The 13,755-nt window shown below is 44.9% G+C and overlaps 1 protein-coding gene across 1 annotated transcript; it reads left to right on the top strand.

Annotated features, from left to right (window-relative positions):
• The first annotated feature begins 38 nt into the window (after positions 1-38).
• Positions 39-13,555, top strand: SURF4 (surfeit 4). Its single transcript, XM_066562707.1, has 6 exons — positions 39-161; positions 7,090-7,276; positions 8,132-8,208; positions 8,802-8,845; positions 9,762-9,948; positions 10,656-13,555. The coding sequence occupies exons 1-6, from the start codon at positions 114-116 to the stop codon at positions 10,920-10,922; spliced, it is 810 nt and encodes a 269-aa protein (XP_066418804.1). The 5' UTR covers positions 39-113; the 3' UTR covers positions 10,923-13,555.
• The last annotated feature ends 200 nt before the right edge of the window (positions 13,556-13,755 follow it).

Genomic DNA, 13,755 nt, shown 5'->3' with positions numbered 1-13,755 from the left:
GCCGGCGCGGCGGCGCCTGCAAGGCCCGGCCCGTCCGACGTGGCAGCGCCTGCACCGAGCGCGGCCCGGCCCCGCCACCGCCCCGCCCGCCCCGAGCCAGCCCGGGCCCCGCCATGGGCCACAACGACATTATGAACACCGCCGAGGACTTCGCCGACCAGGTGCGTGCCCGCCTGCCTTCCCCGCGCCCGCCCGGCGGCCTTTGTGCGGCGGGGCCACGCTGAGGGGCCCGGCTGAGGCAGGCCGGGATGGCGGCGGGGTCGCTGCCGCCTCGGGGCCGCGCTGCGGCGGGGCGGTGGGTTTATGGAATTATAGAGCCATGGAGAGGTTTGGGCTGGAAGGGATCCTAAAGGTCGTCTCGTTCAAGCCCTGCCATAGCAGGGACACGTTCCACTGGCCCAGGCTGCTCCAAGCACGGTCCAGCCTGGCCTTGGGCACTGCCAGGGATCCAGGGGCAGCCACGGCTTCTCTGTGCCAGGGCCTCGTAGAGGAGAATTCCTTCCCAATAGCCAGCCTGAGTTTCTTCTCTTTCGACTTGTAGCCGGTCTACTTTGCCTTCTCACTACTTGTTTCTGTTTTCCATTTTTCCTGTAAGTTGTCTCCGAGGGCACCCCGGGCCCGGCTCCCACCGCCGCAGGCCCAGCGGCCGCCCCTGCCCTCGGGGGAGCGCCCGAGCCTCTCGGACAGCGAGTTCTCCTTGGGGACAGCGCTTCTCTCGGGAGGGATTAAATGGAAGGGCAGCAGGAGCCGTCCCGGCCGGTGGAGAGGGCGCAGAGGGGTGTGGGGGACCGGTGTGAGCTGGCAGGGATGGGAGAGTGCCCGGGTTATCCAAGCAGGCAGGGTTAGATGGGATGTTAGGGAGAAATTCGTCCCTGTGAGGGTAGGGAGGCCCTGCACAGGCTGCCCAGAGAAGCTGTGGCTGCCCCTGGATCCCTGGCAGAGTTCAAGGCCACGCTGGACAGGGCTTGGATCAACCTGGGCTAGTGGAAGGTGTCACTGCTCATGGCTGGAGTTTGGAACAAAATGAGCTTTAGGGTCTTTCCAAGCCAAACCATTCTGTGATTTTGTGAAACCCTGATGTATTTCTGGAAGCCCAAACTGGAAAAGGTTGGTCAGCACCGTGGTGCTGTGCTCAGGATTGGGGCAAAAGGAAAGCAAACAAGCTGATGTTGTCTTGTAAACCTTCTTACGTTTATTTCAGTGGAGGCCCGAGTGATTTCTCTGTTAAATAGAAGTTTGTGATCTCTTACAATGTCTGACAACAGGATTATTTTGAGTGTAAGTAGTTGCTCTGCTGGGGATGGTGTTGCAAAGATCTTCACAGTCATGGTGATTCATCTAATCGACAATGAGAAGCAGCAAGTAATCATATTCAGCAAATTGGCTGGAAAATCTGATTCTGCCTGGTTCTACAACCACTGTGATTTAGTGTGAGTTGTGTGGTGCACAATAACACGTCACAGCTCTGAGGGGGCTGTGCTGCCTCTGTCTTTCACTGATTTCACTGGGAAAACCTGTTCTGCACTTCCTCCCCACCCCCAGATGGAAGAAGGAAAACTCGATTTAGAGTTTTAGATTAAAGCTTTTTGTAGTGTGTGCAATATTCAGTTTAAGGGATATCTAGATTATCTTGGTCATTCTCTGTTTATCTTGTCCTCTTGCTCCTTTTAGAGAAGAAAGTAAACCATCACTGCAGTGTTCACATTTCTTGCCAAAATTTGCAATGCTTGTCCTGACCTTTTTATAACACCTCTCTATTTATTCCTCTGGGGTTATTTCTAGATGTCCTTAACACCCCTTTTTTCACTCTGCTGAAAGCTCTTCTGTCCAGCTTAAATGTAGTTTGCCTCCTCCTGAAGTGAGTTTTAAATAGCACAAATTCACTTGTGCTTGGCCACATCCTGTTTAAAGATGAGTCTTGCCTTAAGCTGCAGAATTTAGAGTTTTGCTCCTCTTACTAGCAGATTGCAAAAGCATTTTTATGGTGTTCTGAATAATAACTCCTCTGATAATTCTGCCTGGTAGCTCAATCAGAACCTTTCAGTGCTGTCTGTGCTGCTAAAGCTCAGTGTCACACCAGTGTAGGAGTGACTTGCTAAACACTAACCTTTGGTATATATTGTGAAGTTAGCACTTGGCATTACAGGAGCTGTTAGTTCATCTTGGATTAAAAAAAAGTACTTGGAATGTTTGGACTGAAGTTGTGTTGAAACTCCCCTGGTGGAGGCTGGACAATGGCTGTTCTGGGAGCTGAATGCATTCTCACTGATGTTCTTGTTTTTTCCACTCTCTGTACTAGTGCTCAACACATAATGAGTCTTAATTTCTGTAGCATAAAACCCCTGTGGGAGAATTGTTAGAGTTAATTCCATGGCTTATCAGCAAATCCTGAATGTCTCTTACAAAAGCAAGAATAATCTGTTCCTTAAATTCAAACAGTAAAGCTTAGCTTTTCTGAGATACTGGAATTTCCCTTTGAATTAACAAATTATGCCCTAGATGCCAAGATGCTCAGCAGTGGTAAGTGGCTGTTAATCCAGAGGTGAACTGTGCACTGGCTCCCAGGCAGCTAAGCTTGCCAGACAGCCAGTTGTCAGTGAAAGGGCTTGTCCTACTTCTCCCAAGGCTACATTCCCCTTTTCTCTCTCACCAGCACTTGTGTCATTGAACTGGGAAGCTGAACTGGCAGGAGAAAAATTTGAGGATTTTTTTTTTTCCGCTTGGTTCAGTTATCTCCATGTTCAGGTCGAGTGAGGCAGTACTGGGGGTGAGATTGCTGGTAAAAGGCTGCTCTGAGCTGTAAGGAATTGCAGTGAGGGGACACTAACACCAGCCCAGTGCTACTAACTCAGTAATTTACATACTCAGAAATTAAGCTGATTTTTAGTGATTTTGTTAAAATATTACTTGGCAACCCTTTCAGTGGAGCCACCAAGTACTGAAAATAGCTGTGTCTGGGGCCTGCAGAGAGTGTTTAGGATTGTCTCTCCTTTGTAATCCCTTCCTAAGAGGGAGCAGATCTCAGGCAACTTTCCTAGTGTCTGTAATAATCTGTAGGAATAAATCCTTAGGAATGTGGGTGCTTGGTATTTCTGCTGTTCAAAAAAAAAAAAAGTTTCCTGAACAAAAATGCAAGGAGACTATTGAGTCATTGCACAGCAGTGAGAGGGCTGCAGGGAGAGCCAGACTGGGGGAGTTCATTTCATTTTCCAAGATAAATGCTGATCTATCTTGTCCAGATAATTCTGATATAGAATCGCAGAACCATTTGGGTTGGAAGGGACCTTAAAGCCCTTCTTGTTCTGCCCCTTGCCATGGAGCTTCCACTCTCCCAGGTTGCTCCAAGCCCTGTCCAGGGATCCAGGGGCAGCCACAGCTGCTCTGGGCACCCTGTGCCAGGGCCTGCCCACCCTCACTGGGAGGAATTTCTCCCTAATTTCCAGTTTACATTTCAATTTGAGCCCATTATTTCTTGTCCTCAATATCCTATTTTGCAGAAAATGGAAGGGAGAAGAGAACATTTCATTGTTAGTCTGAACTTTGTCAGTTAGATTAAAAAAACTGAATTTGGAAATATTCTCTAGAACTTTGTCATGGCAATGCACTGATTGTTTATCATTATAAGCCAAGTAGCCTGTTCTGGTTAGGCTGAGGAAAAATTTTCCCATTAAGAATGATAGTAGAATGCAATAAATTACTAAAAGTACCATTTTAAAGGTCTCATTAATAAATAGCCTTTTGGAAAAGGGAATTGGTACAAAGCACACTTCAGAAGGGAAGAGCATTGAGAAATCTTCCTGCAATTAAAAACCTAATTAATATTGCTGGCAATAGTGGGTCAGAGCCCTCTTCCTGCCTTTGGAAATAAATGGGAAAGCCTGTTCCCAGTTTTTTACAGTATTTGTAGGCTCTGGGCTAATGAATGTGATGGGTTTGCTGTCCCTATGATTTTGGGGTGGGATCTCTTGGAGTGAATGTATCAAAGCTGGTAAAAGAAAGTGATTTTGTTTTTCTCTGTGAATTGAGCATCCTTTTCCAGGAATGGTCAGTGGTGTCCCAGGCTGCTGGAGGAATTTGTTCTCCCAGAAAAAAGCAATCCCTTAAAAGTGTTCAAGATATTTGGGATATGCCTTATCAGAAGCTGTAGACCAATAATGCTGTGCAGCTCAGGAGGGTTTCTGTCTAGATGAGCAATGTGCTGTTCCTCACCATAATCAGAACTTCACTGATCCAAGAATACACAGGAAAAACCTTTGTGCCTGGACAGAATATACCTGCAAAAATTCCCAACTCATGTCCATTTATTGGACTTGAAATACCTGTAATTGTACCATGGTTTATACACTTTTATCAAAACAGAGTGGACTTTCAGCAAATTTGAAACTGTTGGAGGTTGGGACCAAATGAATCACTTTATTGCCTCTCTTTTGGTCAGGCCTTTATGGGTTTGAAAATTTCAGTCCCCCTTTAGAAAAAGGGGGGGTTGAGCAGAGCTTTGATTAAGGGATCCCTGGATCTTCTTGTACATCTTTGGTTGTTAAACTTAAAGGAGCATTTAAATCTATCTTTGCCTTCCTAATCCCATTAGAGGGGGAAGTGGCAACACAAAGCCCCTCTGGCATATGTCAGTGCCTTGGCTGCCAGCACAGAACCAGCTGTTCTTCTTTAAAATAGTTTTATTTAGCGTTTTCTTGTCTTTCCTCATGATGTTTCACTTCTTCCAAGGAGACAGGACATGTGGAGAGCAGTTGATGCAAAGCCCAGAGCAGAAAAAGCCCTGCAGTTTTTTAATGTTGTGAGTTTATTGCTGCCACCTCCATCAGTGGATTTGGATTTGGGTGTGTTGTGCTCAGTGCAGGGTGTGTTTCAGGTCCCATTTCTTAGCTGTACATATCAAACTGCAATTTTCCCATGTGTGCCGCTTTATCTGTGTGAATCTTAAAGGAAGTGGACTCAGGGTGCAGCTTGGGAGCCACACAGTGCTGCTGCTGTGCAGGGCCAAACCCAGGGTGCTATTCATTGAGTCCCAGTGCTGGAGCTCTCCTGTTTCTTGTCATTTATTCCACCTTTAGTTAAAAATTACTCGAGTGATTTACACCCAGATCCTCTAATTGTGAGATCATTTGATGCCTGTTAAGATTCTCTTCCTATAGTTGTGGTGTAGTTGTTCTCTTCCTTTCCCTCTGGATCTCCTGGCTCTTTTGGCTTGGCTTTCTTTCCCCACAGGCTGTTTCTGAAGCTTATTTGAGTTTGCTGTGTGCAGGGGTTTTCAATTTGAGTGCAGCTCCAGGAGCTGTGGGTGCCCAGGGCTGATGTGTGTGCTCTGAGGTTGCTTAGCACTGGAGCAGCCATGGGCTGCAGCTTTTCTGACTTGTCTGGAGCCCATTGGATATGTGCACTCGTGTTTAATGGCCAGTGTTAAATTCCCTCTGTGTGTGCCAAGAGAACAGGTAAATGTTAAATGTCTTCTTGGATCCTTCACCTGTGCTCCTCATGGTTCTGTGGAAGGGGGAAATGAGTTCAACTCCACTTCAAAACAGCAAAGATGAGGCCTGGAGGAAGATGTTCTCTATTTGCTGCTTTTTTCAGCCTTTCCACATCACTGTTTTTATCCTTTCCTTACAAATCCCCAGCACTTGTCTTCTTTCATTTCTTTCTAGACCAAAGTTTTTTGTTCTGTATCTTACAAACGACTTCTGGTTTGTAAGAACTTTATTCTTAGTATTCCTCAGCAAGTTTCCTCGACCTCACAGTGAAACCCAGGAGGGAGGAAAGCTGTAAACCAAGATGTGTGTCTCATTCAGTGAGTGACAAAGATCAGAAATTCTCTTCTGACTCATTCATCCAACTGTTGACATGGCTTAAAAAAGCCTGAAGTGGCAGCCTTCAGGAGGCAGAGTACAGCTGCACTTAAATGCACTTGATTAAGGTGAATTTCGACCCTTAGACTCTGGATACAGGTAGTACAACAGTGCAGTTTGTTCCAATATTAACTATTTAATTGACCATTAAGGATGTTTGCTGATTTTTTTTTTCTTGTGATAATCTGTAATTGCACAGTGAGCTAGGCTTGTCATTTGCATAGCTTTTAGTATTGACTGATTGCTGCTGGCAGGAATAAACTGTCAGAAGTGGCTTTTGTCTCCTTCCTGCTGGAAGTCTCAATTAAGTAATAACCAGTGCTGCCTAGAAAATGGGTTGACAATTAGACACTTGTTCCACCCCAGAGGCAATAAGCTTTCCTGTGCACCCCACAGCCCTATAGAACATGACCCTCTAGACTCTGGCAGTTTTGTATTTGTTCCTTTAATTGTTGTAATTGCAGAGCAAACTCATCCAGGAGCCTGCAAGATGAAGGGTGCCATCTTCCATTCCCAAAAACTATAGCTCAGCATCTGTTGCATGATGATATAATTTCCTTTTAACCACTGCACTGAACTGTCACTATAAACCTATTTCCTTTCTGCAGAAGATGCTCCTTTGAAGAGAAGTAAAAACCTGCTTAAAGGACAGAGGGTGCAGTTCCATGCAGTGGTTATGTGGAGCTGCTTCTCAAGTACCTGTGCTTTGTTTGCACTGAGCTGTTGGAGGGAATGAGTTTAGCAAACAATTTAGGTGTTTTTGTTTTTTTTTAATTTGTACAGAACTTGTCTTCTCTCAGCCTGGCTCCCTGAATCTGGGTTGTTCAGGGTGCTGAGTGCCTGAGCACAGGGGTGGGAGCAGGATTGCCCTTTCAGCTCTGGGCTATCTGATAGCTGTGCTGTAACATGAAACCCTGAGATAGAGAAACTAAAACCAAGGTCAGCCTTCATTAGCCAGAACTCCATCAAAGCACAGTTCCTTTTGACACAGAAATGTGCTGCTGGATTGTGCTTTTTTCCAACTCCTAGTCCAGTGGAGAATGCCAACAGGTTTCCCCTGCTGCTCCCAATGTGTGAAGAAGCATTTCATTAAATCCAAGTCCCAGTTTCTCTCTGGATGTTGGTGACCCTGAGTGCATGAGAACTGCTGATCTCAGTGTGCAGAGAGCAGGGCTGTGTTATCCCTGCAGTGTCCCTTTCCCTGCTAATGGCCTGTGTGCCCCTGCAGTTCCTGAGGGTGACCAAGCAGTACCTGCCCCACGTGGCCCGGCTGTGCCTGATCAGCACCTTCCTGGAGGATGGCATCCGCATGTGGTTCCAGTGGAGCGAGCAGAGGGACTACATCGATGGCACGTGGAACTGTGGCTACTTCCTGGCCTCCATCTTTGTCATCATAAACCTCTTTGGGCAGCTGAGTAAGTGGCTCTGGGGCTGTTCAGGTGCAGGCTGCAGCCCTGTTAATCATGGCAATGTGGGATGGCTTGCTGATTTCCTGATAGCTCCTGACAGCTCAGAAATGATAGTACTACATGGGCTGAATGAAAAGAGCTCTGAACTGACTTGCTTCAGCCTTTCCTGGAAGCAGTCATAGAGAGTTTCTTGTGACACACTGCCTCTGAGTCAGAGATGCCAAGAATCCATCAGGTCAATCTGGTTTCAGTTTTGTACATGCATCCATGTAAGCCACACCCAGAGTGCTCTAAATTAAATACTCCTGTTCTTTTAAACAAGGCAATATTGAGGCTTTCTCAGCCTCCTTTTTTATGGCATTCATATCCAAGGCAAAATCTTACCTTGGAGAGGGTGCATTTAAGCCCGAGTGAGGTGCTTGTGTCAGAAATTTTTCCAAAACCCAGCAATCAAAATAATCCCAGAAGGAATGCACTGCTGGGTGGGTTCAGGCTGCCAGAACAGCCTTTCCTTCAGGAGAGAGGAAAAATCCTGTTCTGTTTATATTGTGTCCCTGATTTACTGTTCTTGATTGCCAATTTCCTATTTTGTGTCTTGATTTAGATTTTTTGCCCTCACTATTTTGTGTAGAGAGTCACCTTAATTTAATGCAGTTGCCAGTCCTCATGTTCAAGTGACAAAGGTTGTTGGTGCTTTCTGATGGAAGTTTTGAGAAAGGTTTTGGGTTTTAATCCTTTTAAGGAAAAGGAATACAGCTTGATGGTCCTAACAGTTATTTCACAAAAGAGAAAGGAAAATCCAAGTTGGCATTCCTGCAGGAGCTTTTCCAAGTGTAACTGTGTTCAATTTCCCCACCTCAGGTGGCTGTATCCTGGTGCTGAGTAGGAACTTTGTGCAATATGCCTGCTTTGGACTGTTTGGAATTATAGCATTACAGGTAGGAGGCTTAAATCTTCATCCCTTCTAAACTGTACTTTTCAAATCTCTCTTAGCCCCAGTACTCCCAACATGTTTAAATATAACTTTCAAGCCTGGAATTTTTCTCCACCCTGGCTTAGTGCCAGTCCTTGATGGCATTGAACTATTTTGCTGCTTCTGTTCTCCTGATGTGCCCAATAGATGTAATTGCAATTAGTCAGCTTGGAGACATTCATTCAATACTTGACCTTGACCAATTTAGCAGAAGTAACTGGCAATTTACCTGGATGTCAGTTAATGAGCCAAATGTGGAACTTGCAGTTGCTTTGGCCTGCAGCTGTGTTCCCATCACAAAGGACCCTATCTAGTAGCATCCTTCCCCTACAAAATGAGGGAATTTTGGGGGGTCCTAAAGCACAAATCCAATTCTGCCTTCCCTTCCCTGTGTTACATGGACTCATTACCACACTGATGTAATTACCTTGTTTCCCTCACTATATTGTATTTATAATCAAATTCTGCTGTGGCTGATACAGACTTGAGGTTGTAACAGAAATTCAGAATTTCAGTGTCATTTATATGGTGCTTTAACCTGTTTTATTCTTTGCCTAGACTATTGCATACAGCATTCTATGGGACCTGAAGTTCTTGATGAGGTATGCCTGCTTCTGGAAGTTTTTATGGAAACAGAATGAAAACTGACACTTGGGGGCAGAGGAAGTGACATTTGTACATAATATTTACTAGAAAGATTTTACAAGTGATGCATTTACATTGAAGAAGAAATGATAGCTCCTGAAAAACTCAGGGTGTTAAACAGTAGGCAGCAGGCTCAGGAAGGGAAAGACTAATCCTAACCCTCTAGGATCCAAGTGCTTCTGCTGCTAACCTGGCTGAGAGCTCAACCAACTGTCTACACTTGATCAGAGTTGCTTTTATTTCCTAAATGGCCAAAATAGCAACTCTGTTTCTGCATGATTGAAGCCATTTTCTGTGAAAACTACAGCATGTGGTCACTGGAGCGGTTTCTGGGATTTTAAACCTCTTAACACCTTCCCTAAGGAGAAGACAAGATTATAAACCTGAGCTTTCCTGTCAGGCCCTGAGTGATGGCTGGCTGTTGCCTTTGCACCCCTCTGAGGGGAGGCCAGCACAAGAGCTGCACTCTGGGCTTACTACAGCCCTGTCAATGTGTAACTTTTCAGCAGTGCTGCTGCTCTGTTTTCTCAAAGCAACCTCTGAACTATTTTGGCATATATGGCTAAACCTGAGGTACAGAATAACTTGAACACAACGAAATTCGTGTTGTAACAGCCCCTGAAGCAACTGTGCCTGAGTGGTGGGTGCTGGACTTCCCTGGCAGGCTGTGTTCCCACAAATCCTGGCTGTGCTCAGTGCTGCTGGGGCTGGGAAGTCTGACACAGACCCAACACATCCCACAGTGCACAGCAAGTCACTCCTCACTCTCACATAGATCCTCACTGAAATTGTCAGATAAGACTTTACAGATATAGATCAGTGCAAGCTGTACTAAACTGCTTTTTTTTTTTTTCTTTTTCCCCATTTGTGTAGGAATCTTGCCCTTGGGGGAGGCTTGCTGCTGCTTCTGGCCGAGTCCCGCTCGGAGGGGAAGAGCATGTTTGCTGGTGTCCCCACCATGAGGGAGAGCTCCCCAAAGCAGTACATGCAGCTGGGGGGACGTGTGCTGCTCGTCCTCATGTTCATGACACTGCTACACTTTGACATGAACTTCTTTTCTGTAAGTATCTCAGCATTAAAGTATGAATTGAGCAACTGGAATGTAGCACCAGCGCCCAGGTGGGCTGCAGGATCTGCTCAATGCTTATTGAAATCTCTAATTAAAATTTGTGCGGTGTTTGCAGGGGTCCCAGGATGAGGGAAGAGATGAGAATCTTGACTCCATGTTTCAGAAGGCTGATTTATTATTTTATGATATATATTATATTAAAAGAAAATTATATATTATAACTATACTAAAAGAATAGAAAAAAGGATTTCATCAGCAGGCTTGAAAAGAATAGAAAGGAATGATAATAAAATCTTGTGACTGATCTGAGAGTCCAAGACAGCTGGACTGTTATTGGCCATTAATTAAAAACAACCACATGAGACCAATCACAGATCTACCTGTTGCATTCCACAGCAGCAGATAACCATTGTTTACATTTCATTTCTGAGGCCTCTCAGCTTCTCAGGAGAAAAATCCTTTTGCTAGGATCCTTTCATAAAATAGGTCTGTGACAAAAATTAATACTTTAGAAAATATTATTAGGTTACCTGTGCCATGACAACTGAACTTATCCAAGCTCTGCTTTGGTGTATTTATTTAAAAACTCTGCTCTGGTGTATAAAAATAAAAATATTTTTATTTTATTTTGATGTTAGTGTGTCTACTTAAGAACTGTGTAAGTAAATGGCTTTTTTAATGGCTTTTTTTCCTTGCAGATTCTGCAGAACATTGTGGGCACAGCCCTGATTATCTTGGTGGCAATTGGCTTCAAGACTAAGCTGGCTGCCTTGACTCTGGTCATCTGGCTCTTTGGCATCAACATCTACTTCAATGCCTTCTGGACCGTCCCAGCCTACAAGCCCATGCACGACTTCCTCAAATACGATTTCTTCCAGACCATGTCTGTCATTGGAGGGCTCCTCCTTGTGGTTGCACTGGGTCCTGGTGGAGTCTCCATGGATGAGAAGAAAAAAGAGTGGTAACAGGAATAGCAACACTTCTTGGGACATACTGTACTAAGTCCAGAACTGATTCTCTATGGATTCAACAAAAACTGCCAGCATTTTACACGTACATGCCCCCTTCCTATAAAAGGCACAGATGTTTTGAATTTGATTTACTGTGGCACCAGTAATACAATAGATAAAATCCTGTTTCTTCAAGGAATGTTGCCTAGGCTTATTCTAACTTCCTAGATTTGGAACTAACCCAAGGAACCTGCATTTTGCTGATGCTTCAGTGAATTGCAGTAGAACAGTTGCTGTCTGGAATGTCAGCAATGTCTTAAAATTTGCAGAAAGGTGAGCAGACACAGCTGGATCATTCAGTGTGGTGTTGGGTTGTAGCTATAACTAAAAAAAGTGGATCCCCTTTCTTGCCCTTATCAAAACTGTCCTGTGCTTAAGGAGTTCCATGGCTGGTTATAGCATTGCTTATCAAGGTGGAAAGCAGCATCGAAGAAAACCTAGAAAATCACTGTTATTTTGCTGCTCAGAGGCCTGTAATTCCCTTTTGTTCAGCAGGGAAGGGTCTTTCCTGCTCCTGAACAGAAGGCAAAAAAGAAAACCCTGGAAGTAGTTGTATTCCTTTCTGGGTAAGAAAAGGGTGAGGATTTTCTAACATGTCCCAGTTCTGCCCTTGAGGGGAACAAGGGGAAATCCTGTATTGTTAATCATGAATCCTGTATTGCTAATCAGATTTAAAGGAAGTGGGGGAGATAATCCTGAAGAGACAGAACATAAGATTCTGTGAAATTTCTGTGCCAAAAGAATTCTTTATTCTACATTCTTTCCCCAAAAGTTGCCCCTCCTGAATTCCCAAGAAGGGAGCCAAATTGTGCTGCAGGTTCCATAATAAAAGCTCCTTTCTGCTATTAACCAGCTTCTATCCATATATACCCCAAATTCATATTTGAATTGCAGGTTAATGGTGAAAATGTCTTGAGAATTACAGAAACTCCCCTCTTCTGTGCACTCAGTACTTGCCAGATGAGAGCAGTCAATCTCCTAATCTGTAGTCTTTGCTTCTTAGATTCACTTCTGGCAGTCTCTTGGCTGTGAGAGTCCCAGCTGAATGAAGAGCTGGGCTGCTGAGCTCTCCAGGACAGCCCCTCCTCCTCTGCCACCTCAGAGCACCCTGAGCTGTGCAGGGTGGAAAGGTGGAAGTGGCCCCTGTTCCCAACTCTGCAAACGGTTATAGCTGAGGAATGTGAGTGCAAAGCCTGGGCAGTGAAGAAACAGCCAGGGGTGAACCTTCCCTGGGAGGAGCTTGGGAGGGTGAGGAGAGGAAGGCCCTGTTTGGCTTCTCAGTGCCACAACCTCTGTGCCATGACCATGCTTAGTGCTGCTCAGGGGAGGCTTTTTGTCCTCTCTTAGTCAACTAGGTGTGAACCTGTTTCACTAGATTGTGGAGGAATTCTAGACAGCATGAGCCCTACCAACTTCCTGCCATTACACTGATTCCTTGCTCTGTTGCCTCCCCTGAGGAAGATGCTCAGCTCTTTGTTCAAGGAGGAATTCAGCTGAACATCTCCAGTGGGAGCTGTTCCCCAGGGTCTCCTGATAAGGACACTCACCTGGACAGTTCAGTTAAACAGTTGTTTTTTAAGAGAGAAAACTGGGCTGAAAGAACTAATGAAAAATAGAAGAGCGCTGTTGAAAGTTAAACCAGTGATTTCATCATCCTAAGGGGATAATAGCCTCTGTAAGGGCAAGATGTGCTGCTGCTGGAGGAAACCAGTTGCTATCCCAGAATAGTTAGGGTTGGAAGGGACCTCTGGAGATCATTAGTCCAACCCCCATCTCCAGATTGATGGGAGGGGAATTCAGCATTAAGGTCAGGTCACTGATGGCTTTTTTTTCAAGGAAGTTTTGCAAGAGAAGTCTTCAGCTCAAAGTGTTTTGTCTTCCTGACTCTTCCTGGCTAAACAAACTGGTCCTTTCAGTCCCAGATCTGCAGCACAGGAGATTTTCACTGTTCCACTGCAGGTCTTACAACGGTTCTAGACTGATCAAGGCAGCCACTCTCAGATACCTGAACTGCTGTTGATGTTCATAGTATTTATAAATGACACAAACTACTCCTGCCATAGCCCCTTGTCTTTCTCAACTTCCTTGTGTCCTGTCTAACTAAGGAGCTGGATGACAGACTAGTCTGAAATATTGACCAGTTTCCTCTGCAAAAATCAAGTCCCCTTTCCAACAAAAGACCCTAGAAAGGGAACTGTTGCTGTCCCCTTCAGTATTCCAGGGGCACAGTTAGGTGGAGGGCATTATCAGATACTTCTAGGCAGCACAATGTGCAGACTTATTAACTGTGAGTCCTGATGCAGAAGATTCTGGTTTTCCTACATACACTGCTGTACTTGTGCATCTCCCAGAAATTCAGTGACCTCTCCCTGTGGCTGAGAAGCTCTCACAAGCAGGATGTCAGCTACCAATTGGCTCTGCAAAGTGTTCTGGAATTCATTCTGAATATATTTTTGCTTTCTATGTGGAAAAAAAAAAGAAATAAGTATAAATTCTCATTTTATGCTGTATTTTGTACCTTAGTTGTGTTTGAAAATGTTTTGATTTTTGAAAACAATCAAAATAAAACAATGGCATCTTTGTATCCACTTGGCGTGTGTGGCTGGTGATGCTCCACCGCTGAGCTGCTGTGCTTTCCTGCCTAAGAAAAAGCAGCTTTCTGTAAAAAACTGAGCTGAGCTGCTGTGCTCTCCTGCCTAAGAAAAACCAGTTTTCTGTAAAAAACTGAGCTGAGCTGCTGTGCTCTCCTGCCTAAGAAAAAGCAGCTTTCTGTAAAAAACTGAGCTGA

Source organism: Molothrus aeneus, chromosome 19 (assembly GCF_037042795.1).
Source record: "Molothrus aeneus isolate 106 chromosome 19, BPBGC_Maene_1.0, whole genome shotgun sequence".
NCBI lineage: Eukaryota > Metazoa > Chordata > Aves > Passeriformes > Icteridae > Molothrus > Molothrus aeneus.
This window is presented reverse-complemented; position numbering and strand designations above follow the sequence as displayed.